Source organism: Mytilus trossulus, chromosome 4, assembly GCF_036588685.1.
Source record: "Mytilus trossulus isolate FHL-02 chromosome 4, PNRI_Mtr1.1.1.hap1, whole genome shotgun sequence".
Lineage (NCBI taxonomy): Eukaryota > Metazoa > Mollusca > Bivalvia > Mytilida > Mytilidae > Mytilus > Mytilus trossulus.
In genome coordinates this window covers 81,229,607-81,240,653 of record NC_086376.1, presented here as the reverse complement: position 1 = coordinate 81,240,653, position 11,047 = coordinate 81,229,607, and the positions used below count along the sequence as shown (strand labels likewise).

General features: G+C 32.4%; 1 protein-coding gene across 1 annotated transcript; it reads right to left on the bottom strand.

The window, feature by feature from the left end:
- Positions 1–935: 935 nt before the first annotated feature.
- On the bottom strand, positions 936–10,396 carry LOC134714232 (uncharacterized). Its single transcript, XM_063575472.1, has 9 exons — positions 10,331–10,396; positions 9,313–9,382; positions 8,643–8,698; positions 8,367–8,416; positions 7,147–7,239; positions 5,298–5,465; positions 3,968–4,086; positions 3,246–3,447; positions 936–1,245 (listed from the first exon to the last, which is right to left on the bottom strand). The coding sequence occupies exons 1-9, from the start codon at positions 10,348–10,350 to the stop codon at positions 1,145–1,147; spliced, it is 879 nt and encodes a 292-aa protein (XP_063431542.1). The 5' UTR covers positions 10,351–10,396; the 3' UTR covers positions 936–1,144.
- Between the last annotated feature and the right edge of the window lie 651 nt (positions 10,397–11,047).

Sequence of the window (11,047 nt, the reverse complement as noted above, 5' to 3'; positions counted from 1 at the left end):
GTCAACGACTGTCATATTCCAGACTTGGTACAGGAATTTTCTTATGCAATAAAAGGGTGGATTAGACCTGGTTTTATATGGGTTTTCAATGCTCTTCAACTTTGTATTTTTTGGCAATATTACTATTTATATCTGAGCATCACTAATAAGTCTTATGTAGACAAAACGCGCGTATAGCATATTAAATCATAAGCTTGATATATTTAATGGATAACTATTTTAAAATAGCTAGTTGAACCTCTCACTTTTCTAACAGTCGCATAAAATTCCTTGATATTGACAACGATGTGTGAACAAAACAAACAGACATAATAGGTAAAAATGTTCAAAATAGGATTAAAGACACTGGGAAAAGAGATTAAAGGGCTACTATAGAGTCAAATGACGAGATGTGCTTAGCCCGCTGATATCAAATCAAATAATGATGCCTACAGTACTTTAAATTAGTGACTTTACTTTTAAATATATTTTTTTTCTTCTGGTGTAACAAATGCAATCCTGGTACCTTTGATAACTATTTACACCACTGGGTCCACTGCCCCCGAGGGTATCACCAGCTCAGTAGTCAGCACACCGGGGTTGACATGAATATCAATAATGTGGTCATTTTTATAAATTTCCGGTTTACCAAATTTTGAATTTTTTGAGAAAATAAGGATTTTCTAATCCCAGGCATAGATTACCTCAGCCGTATTTGGCACAACTTTTTGCATATTGAATCCACAATGCTCTTCAACTTTGTACTTGTTTGGCTTTATAAATATTTTGATATGAGCGTCACTTATGAGTCTTATGTAGACGAAACGCGCGTCTGGCGTACTAAATTACAATCATGGTACCTTTGATAATTTACTTCAATCATACAGCAATTTCATATGGAGTACAAAACCACAATTTTATGTAATGGCCATAAATAAATGTACACAATTCAAATACAAAAGCACTTATCAAATACCAGTTTTAATGTTCTAAGTAAAGCAGGCATGATGATGACTTTTATTATCAAGCAAATAACGTAAAAAAGTTCAATTGTACCTGAAATATTTTTTGCAGTACCTGTTGAGTCAAGCTGATCCCATATATACATGAGATAATACTGTCTTATTTTTTCCAACTTCATAATCTTAATTTCTGTCCGAATTATTTATCTCCGTCCGACAATTTGGTCAGGCTGTGTCCCAGATCCAGAAGCTGTCGGTTTAACAGCAGGTGGTGGTAAACAATAGCTATCATCAATACGAATTCCTAAGTAAAACAAAGATGAACTGAGAATAAATACAATAATTTATATGATCGGTATATTGAAAACATTTAGATACCAGGCTTTTAATTGAATACAACAGACGTGAGTTTCTTCTACATAAGACTCAGTAGTGACGATCAGATCAAAATATTTAGAAAGACAAACACATGCAAAGCTAAAGAGCATTGATGACCCTAATTCCAAAAAGTTGTTTCAAATACGGCTAATGAAATTGTTGTCTTTGCTTGGGATAAGAAAATCATAGGTATTTCAAATAATTCATACTTTTGTAAACAGTAAATTTTGAAAAAATACCATATGATATTCGTGTCAAGACTGAAGTGCTGACTATTGAGCTGGTGATACTCTCGGGGCGAAACGCCCACCAGCAGTGGCATCGACCCACAGGTGCAAAAAGTTATCAATCAAAGTTATCTCAGTTTCAGTTTAACCTCGATTTATATCTTCTTGGTAAACCAACAACTGTTGCATGAAACGTTATTAGATTTATACATCGATAAACTTCTGTAAAATGTGACGTTATGAGACTTGAATATCATTATTTATCTCCGTCCGACAATTTGGTCAGGCTGTGTCCCAGATCCAGAAGCTGTCGGTTTAACAGCAGGTGGTGGTAAACAATAGCTATCATCAATACGAATTCCTAAGTAAAACAAAGATGAACTGAGAATAAATACAATAATTTATATGATCGGTATATTGAAAACATTTAGATACCAGGCTTTTAATTGAATACAACAGACGTGAGTTTCTTCTACATAAGACTCAGTAGTGACGATCAGATCAAAATATTTAGAAAGACAAACACATGCAAAGCTAAAGAGCATTGATGACCCTAATTCCAAAAAGTTGTTTCAAATACGGCTAATGAAATTGTTGTCTTTGCTTGGGATAAGAAAATCATAGGTATTTCAAATAATTCATACTTTTGTAAACAGTAAATTTTGAAAAAATACCATATGATATTCGTGTCAAGACTGAAGTGCTGACTATTGAGCTGGTGATACTCTCGGGGCGAAACGCCCACCAGCAGTGGCATCGACCCACAGGTGCAAAAAGTTATCAATCAAAGTTATCTCAGTTTCAGTTTAACCTCGATTTATATCTTCTTGGTAAACCAACAACTGTTGCATGAAACGTTATTAGATTTATACATCGATAAACTTCTGTAAAATGTGACGTTATGAGACTTGAATATCAAATAAACTACTGTTGCCTTTTTTTTTTGTTACTTATAAATTGTATTATTCTGCTATTTTAAATATTTGCATGCATGATTTTCAATCTTTCTCATGTGATTTGCCTTTTTGAGTTACTTTGTTACATATTTGTTTGTTTTTGTAGTGATTAAAATTATAACACAATGTTGACTGCTGTTCCCCAGTTTTTGACATTTTTACCTATCATGTCTGTTTATTTTGTTCACACATCGATGTTAATACAATGGAATTTTATGCGATTGTCCTACAAGTGAGCGGTTAAGCTAGATATGAAACCAGATTTAATGCAAGAATAATACAGTTGTTATGTTTGAGCTTTTGATTTTGTCATTTGATGAAGGACTTTCAGTGTTGAATTAACCTTATAGTTTGGTATTTTTGTTATTCAACTTTTTAATCTAACGTAATGAGATTTCAATATCGGTAAACTACTGTTGCATGTAAAGTTATGAGATTTGAACATTGGTAAATCATTGTTGTTTGAACATCGGGAAACTACTGTTGTATGTAAAGTTTCCGTTAGCTTGATGCAAATAGAAGAAATAGTACAATTTTCTTTTATTAATGTTTTACATTCTTCTGAATTTAAATATATGTTCATGATGATAATAGTTTCTTGTTTTGTTTTGTCCTCACATCAATGTAATATTTGAATGTCTCTAAGAAAACAATTTCTTTCCTATTGCTTGTGCGTTTTATGTCATTTAAATATACTGTAAACATAACAATATTCCTGAAATATAAAAATAGGTTTTTTATACCTCCATATTTTTGGTTTATAGTTTTACACCACACCGTATAGTTTCCGGATTTGTAGAATGATTGAAATGCTGGGTTCCACCAACCAGGAAGTTCATTATCCTTGCGAACCATCATTCCAAGTCCACTCGTAGTGCAGTCATAACGGGCAGGCAATACATCATATCCAGGTATTAATGTTCGGGGAGAAAATACAGCGTCAGCCTAGAATAAGAGCATATGTATGGGTAAATCTGTAGGTGTGCAAAACTGCTTCAGATTTAATACTAAATCAACACAATGTGTATAGTGGAATTTTACTGTCATATATACAAGTAAGAGGTTCAGCTAGCTATAAACTTTCACCAGGATTAATCCACCATTTCATACATCAGAAAATACCTGTTTCCTATTCAAAAATATGAAAGTTTGATGTGTTTTAGCAATTAATTTTTCTTTTGATTATGGAACTCTCCGTTTAGAATTTTCTTCGGAGATCGGTATTTTTGTTATTTTACTTTTTACTGAAATTGTGAATTCGTACCTTTGTATATTTTTTTTTAGAAATGACAATACATATTACTAGTATGCATTTTGGTTCATAAGAATACAATGCATTGTAAAGAATTTCCCTTTACCAAATAATTAAGGACAGGACATGTCAAATAGTTCAATTAGTTGTCTGGCTTATGTGAAAATATAAAGAGAGTATTTTTTCTTTTATAAAATGTACAAATGTATTTACAGATCCATTATTTAGTAGGTCTTTAACTTGGTTCAAATCAGCAGCTACTATTATTCCCTTTGGGACTTTGTCCAAACGCTTTAAACAGGGACTGCTAGTAAATGCTCCATTTAATGTAGCTAAAAATAAAGCAAACAAAAATGCAATAAGTCAATCAAGACTAAAATACTAATATGCAGTAGTATAACTTCAAGTGACTTGCACCAAGTCAGGAATATGACATTTGTTGACTATTCGTTTGATGTTTTGATGCATTTGACTTTGCCACTTTCCGTTTTTAATTTTCCACGGAGCAGTGGCGGATCCAGAGGGGGGTTCCGGGGGTGCGCACCCCCCCCCCTTTATTTTTGCCGATCAATGCATTTGTATCGGGACATATGTTTTGCACCCCCCTTTGCCCTGGGTTAGCACCCCCCTTTCGAAAATTCCTGCATCCGCCCCTGCGGAGTTCGGTATTTTTGTAGTTTTATTTTTTAAACAAAGCTTGATGTTCATCAGTTAGAATCGGTATTGGTGTTGGTACTTTATGTGTGCATAGTTGGGGACTTTTAAGGATCTGTGAAGATGTTGAAATATTTTATTGAAACATTGTTATTTCTGATTTGTTTTTGTTTGGTGGCGAAATTATGAGAATCTAATCATGTTGCCAACATGTTCGATATTCAGAATGTACTATGATTTCACTAAAAAATAAGCTTACCAAAAAATATTTTCCGACTTATAAGTTCATTCATTATATGTTTATTTCTAAGAAATGAAATGTTGGCTTAAAGGGGCACTAGCTGTCAAATTCATGATCACGGATTTGACTCAAATTCTCTTGTTTTATTTATTAGAACAATGTAAAAAAATGTGTTCAAACTATCAAAAAGTCTAAAGTAAATAATTTACAGAGCATAATAAGAAGTTTCGTTTCGTATGTATTTTAGTCTATAGACTTTATCTAATTAACTATTGAGTTGACCTCAGATGGCCATATAAGCGATGTAAACACAAATATAGATATTTAAGAATAATGTAGATTACGTCTTAAACTTCTTATTTTCTAAAAAGCAATAGCAAAAACTATCATCATGTTCATATCACATTCAGACGTTAAAAAAAGACTAATAATTAATTATTGATCCGTACTGTTTATCAATGTGTAAAAACAAGCGGTTTAGAAAAGAAATGTGTGGAAAAACTATTTGATGTTCAGATTGTAAACAAAGCATGGGCAGTGGATTAAACATTCATTTCCCTTGGCCTCGGGAGATATGAAGATTTGCGCACCCTCGATGATCATGACCTTGATTCGACGCCATATACCTAACATGTTAATTTCACTTACTGATAACACTCTCCGTAACATTGTCAGGATTAAAATTACGAGGATTTCCTTTTAAAACAGTAAAAGTAGCAACTGCATTCGCATAGGCATCTGTAAATGCCATGGAGTTCAATCTCTCTGGGATAGATACATAACCAACACAGGCATCATACCATTTACTCATAATACCTGTAATATTAAATTATGTAGATACATAACCAACACAATCATCATACCATTTACCTATAATATCTGTAATTATAATAATAATATACTTATCCAAGCCATAAACCTGTAATTCAGTGGTTGTCGTTCGTTTTTGTGTTACCAATTTGTTTTTCGTTCATTTTGTTTTGTACACTGATTGGGTCATTATTTTTTTCCTTTGAATTGTTTTACAATCGTCATTTTGGAGTCTTTTATATATGCGGTATGGGATTTGCTTATTGTTGAAGGCCGTACGGTGACCTCATGATAGTTGGTAATTTCTGTGTCGTTTGGTCACTATGACTTGTGAAGAGTTGTCTAATTGGCAACCATACAACATCTTCTTTTTTTAAACTCAAACAAATAAAAACAAATGAAGCACAAATTATTGTATGCAGAAACCAAAAGTCTTCTCCTAAACAATCTGGCTAGAAAAGTTCTGAGCCATTTTCTGAGAAGATTACGCACATAAAACTAAACAGTTTGTGAACAAAATAAATAAACGAAGATTACAATTTACACATTTTCAAAATCTGTACAATAGATTAAAGATGATGGTGGAGCATCTATTACTTTTGCGCAAGGTGGTGGGCGCCGAGGAAATCTATTTTTTATATATATATATGTGTTGCCCTTCATAAAATAGAAAATAAAAATGAAAGAAGACACTGACTAACTTATAGACTTTTGATGTTATGTTTTTTTTTCTAATCAAAAGTTTGCCCTTATCCTTATCAGTCTACTCCTTCGCCACCGTGACTGATTAAAAGGATAACATTATCAATACTTTCATATCTATTAAACAGTAGCAATTAAGGTCGATCCAGTTGTTAAAGTAAAAATAACTCATACCAAGGAGGTTATATTATATATCTAATATAACCTCCTTGCTCATACCATGGAAGTATTATATCAATATAATACTTCCATGCTCATACCAAGAGGCACAACGGATGGACTGGACAAGTACAAATGTGTACGTTCAATCAATTAAAACAAAATGTATGCGTATCCAGTGTATGTTGAGGCGATAATTGACAAGTACCCTGCGACAGCGCATGAATAAAGTTTATGTTTGTGTCCCTGTTCTGGTTTCCGTCTCTTTGACGACTACTCCATATTCTTATTATGCGTTTTAAAACTACTTATTTTCTGACAAATGAGTGGTTTCTTAAAATCTACGATAATCTTTGCATATATCGTACAAAAATGTGGAAGGTAAAGATGAAGAAAAATAAATTGCAAAGATTCAAGTTTTCCTATGTCAATTTCCCGTTCTTGGGTGGAAAAAATGTCATTTAAATACTAGAAGACACAAACACAAACGAGAAACTAACAGCCTGATATATGTACAAATCAATGATTTATACCTGTTACCTACGATATATCATGTCACGTTTTCGTTGTGAAGATCTCATAAAATGTAAAACAACTACTCTTATAAGACTATCAAAACTTTACAAGTGTATACCAACAGAATAATACTTCGTGTAGTATAAGGCGGAACATAATCCAAAAGAAAAAACAAAGAAAAACATTGAACGTCTTCAAAATACAATTCGAAAATGTTTGGGAAGTGTACGTTTCTCGATATGTGCCTTTATTGACAACGAGGGTATCTTAAATAACATATATTTTTTATCTATCAAGTAGGTATTCTGACCTATGCCTGGGTATATTCTATCACGCACTGTTCTAACGCATTCTTCAAATGGTTGAACAGTTATCTCACACTTTTTGTTTGCGATTTCACATACTGAAAAATAAGTTCATCATTTTGTTTTAGGTATTAAAAAAAGCAAAGTTTCAGAAGCATATAATATTCCACAAATAATACACGATTGTCTTGAAGTATTATATTGTTGGTACCTGTATCTTTATCGTCTAAATGACGTGCTATATACTAGTAGTATTCTTTAATTGTCTTTATGAATATTACTTTTACTGGTTATCCAACTTTTGGTGATATCCATTTGACTTGGGTCTGTACACGTATCTATACATGCTGTGATTGTATTATTGTTTATTGTTCTATGGTTAACATTTTTGTATTATTGTCTTACATTTTTTTCTGGTGTCATTTGTCTAGTATGCCTTTTGTGTTTCTTTTTTACATATTTGTTTGTTTTATGCAGATTATTACACAATGTTGACTGCTGTACCCTTATGTTACATCATACATCATTGTCAATACAAAGGAATTGTATGCGACTGTCATACAAGTTAGAGGTTTAGCTAGTTATAAAACCAGTTTTAATTCCCCATTTTCCACAAAAGAAAATGCCTGTACTTAGTCAGGAATATCCACCCGTTTCATGTGTTTGAGCTTTTGATAACGGACTTTCCGTTTTGAATTTTCCTCAGAGTTCGGTATTTTGGTCATTTAACTCTTCGTTATGATCGAGTCGTCACGGTTTGGTCCACATTTGGTAAAAATAATCTCAAAAAGTTAAAATCTGCTGATGTATTGTTGAATCTGTAGTCATGTGACCTCTAATTAAACACTTAGTTAGAAAGTTACTTAGTTACACGCGTGAACTATGCATATTTACCTAGTAATACTAAAAGGAAAATAATGTCTGCATTGAAAGTGAAAAGAGAGCGAAACATAAAAAGAAGATAAACATTTTGTTTAACCTATACAGACTTAGAAAAATCCAATTGCATATGCTCGCTATCTATTTATATTTATATCTGGTTTTATGACGTATGATTAAATTAAAATATTTGACAGTGAAATTTAAGTAATGCTTACATAGACGAAAGTTGATTTGAAAAAAACCAAGGGGGGGGGGGGGGGGCGTGAGAAATTCGTACGAACCACTTTGAAGAATTTGTTGATATGCATTTCATATAAACACTGCAAAAAGTACGAATATTTACCCGATTTAATCAAAACAACATCGGCTCCTTTCAAGTACCCATCTGTATCTCTGAAATTTGAAAAGTGAATCGATCTATTTACTACTCCAAAACTAACAGGGTTTTGTTATAAAATAATTAGATTTTATCCACGTCATTATTTATAATATAAGCAATTATAACGTAACTCTTAATTCTATTTGCCAGTTTCGCCTCGAAAAAAAATGAAGAATGAATTCAGCTGAAAACCCTGAATGTAAATTGTTATCAACCTTTTTCAATGTACGTGCAACTTACATAAAGTTGGCTGGTTTTCTGTTACCGCCAACGGAAAACATCCAAGTCTTCTCACTCTGAAATAATATGAAGATATATCAAATAAGAGTTTGTAAATCAGTAGAACTGGATGTAACATTTCAGGTTACTGAAAAATGCATTGGGTATGTAAAGATAGTATATCTTTGGCTAGTTTGCTTAATTTGTTAGCTAAATTGTGAAATCATTAAATAAGTTTAACTAAACTACCCTCCTTTTGGAATGGTATAGTCCTACAGACAGGTATAGATCGGTGGTCTGTCGGACTAGTCTACCTCCAAAGGAGGGTAGTATATCTAAGATAATAATGACTTTACGATTCAGCTAACAAGCAAGCTAACTGAAGATATTACTTTTACCTACACACATATTGCATTTTGCTGTAATTTGTAAAGTCATTATGTTTTATATCTTGTTAATTTTCGATTGGTTTATGGTAAAATAACAGTCAATTGTTGTCGTCAAGGAATTCTAAAGATTAAGATGTAGCATAATATTATTATTTTTCGACGACTTTGTTTTAGAGTAGAAATATCGGTCGCAGATATAAGACTGATGTCAATGAGAATTCGAATTGTAAAAAAACATTTAAATGGTTTTATGCTTTAATTCTGGCAAAACATCACATTTGCCTTAAAACTATCTTACTTACCTTACAAAGTATGAAAACCGACTGCAGAATGAAGACGGAAGTCAAAAACCTTTGATACATCTTTAATGAGCTGTAACACATAAATTTCAGTTTTATATAAAACTACGATTAATGGGTTTGTGAGTCCAGAGCGGTTTTTTTTATTTGTTCGCCTTTAAGGGAAATATGACCTCTAACTACACTCTATAGGGAAACTGGCAGCAAAAATACTTCATATCATATTTGATTGTAGTCATTAATGAGGTTATGAACACTTGCTTTTAGATATATGCATTTATAATATGAATAAGAAGAACCGCCAACACATTTATTGTTAACATTAAGTCATTTATTTCGGACCAATGAAGTGCAATAGCAGAAAATCATGACGGACTACCATATCACTCCCAAAAGGCGACAAGCAAACGAACTCATCTGCATAAACACATGTACAGTATGCATAATGCCAGAAGTACATTACCAGACTAGTAATATACTTCTATCAATGTATATTGGGAACTAAATATATATACTCGGAATATAAAAGTTTGTTTCCATAATGAAAACATTATGAAATAAGAAAAAAAGAATTGGTATTTGATGTGAAAACAAAAGTTCTGCATGGCCCAATAACCCGCCCAATAAATAAAGTTAATTCACCAAAGCATCTGAATAATGTGCGAGACATGTAATATGAAAAAAGTGCACTCAAGGTGTATCCGTTTTGCTTTAAGTTTAACAATATGAACCATTTACTGGTATCTCTTATAATATTTTGGCCACGAGCATCACTGAAGAGACATGTATTGTCGAAATGCGCATCTGGTGCAAGAAAATTGGTACTGTTAATTTTATTACAATAAGAGCAATAATCATGCTTTATCATGATGAGTAGTAGTCCATAATGCGTGTTGGTCTTCGGCATGCGAATATTTTCATGCGTCATATAAATGTAGGAAATACGAAAAATTGTTCAACATTTCATTTAAACTTTCAAATTTCACCGAAAAATAACCACTCTGACAACTTAGTGACTTACCATGCAAGTCTTTTTAACATATAAAGCAGACGAATTCAAACACGTGCGACTTCACTTAGTTATATACTAATAAGTATACGTTTGTTATATAAGGTACAACGTGTGTGATAACGATTATCATATAAATATATACAGATAAGGAGATGTGGTATGATTGACAATGATACAATATCCACCAAAGTTCAAAAACATGTAACAGGCATTTTGTAAGTGACTGACCACAGGCACTCGTCTCAGATTATATTTCCCTATATACCTTTATTATATTTAAAAGGTATATAGGGCAAAAAATTCTGAGACGAGTGCCTGTGTGACTGACTCGTGCACTTTATTTATGGACTATTTTTTCAGACATTTTATAAAATGTCTTTATAGGATAAAATGTCTTAAAAAATTAAAGCGCATTTTTTATTTTTACAAAATGCCTCAAATTGTGTTATGTAAGGATCTGTTCACAAAAACTGAGCCATTGAAAGTATTGAACAACAGAACAGTTTTTAGTATCATAATGTATTTGATAATTGCGGAACGATAACTCTTACGTTGAAAGAGTTTCAATATTTCAAAATAAGTCTTTTCTCAGTATAAGCACTGAACTCGACAATTCTTTGTTACTATTACTATATATAAAAATATTAATTTTCGCGAACCATTTAGGTCACGGAAATTCCAAAATATTGCATCAGTAAGGAGAGTTGTGCAAATAATGTGAATACA

What these genes read in the sequence shown, in the direction of transcription:
- LOC134714232 (XM_063575472.1), bottom strand. Translation starts at nt 10,350, where the DNA reads ATGTTAAAAAGACTTGCATG. An exon ending in AGAAAACCAGCCAACTTTAT is followed by an intron (nt 8,417 to 8,642) that starts GTAAGTTGCACG and finishes TTCAAATTTCAG; the next exon opens with AGATACAGATGGGTACTTGA. An exon ending in ACCTACTAAATAATGGATCT is followed by an intron (nt 3,448 to 3,967) that starts GTAAATACATTT and finishes CTCTTATTCTAG; the next exon opens with GCTGACGCTGTATTTTCTCC.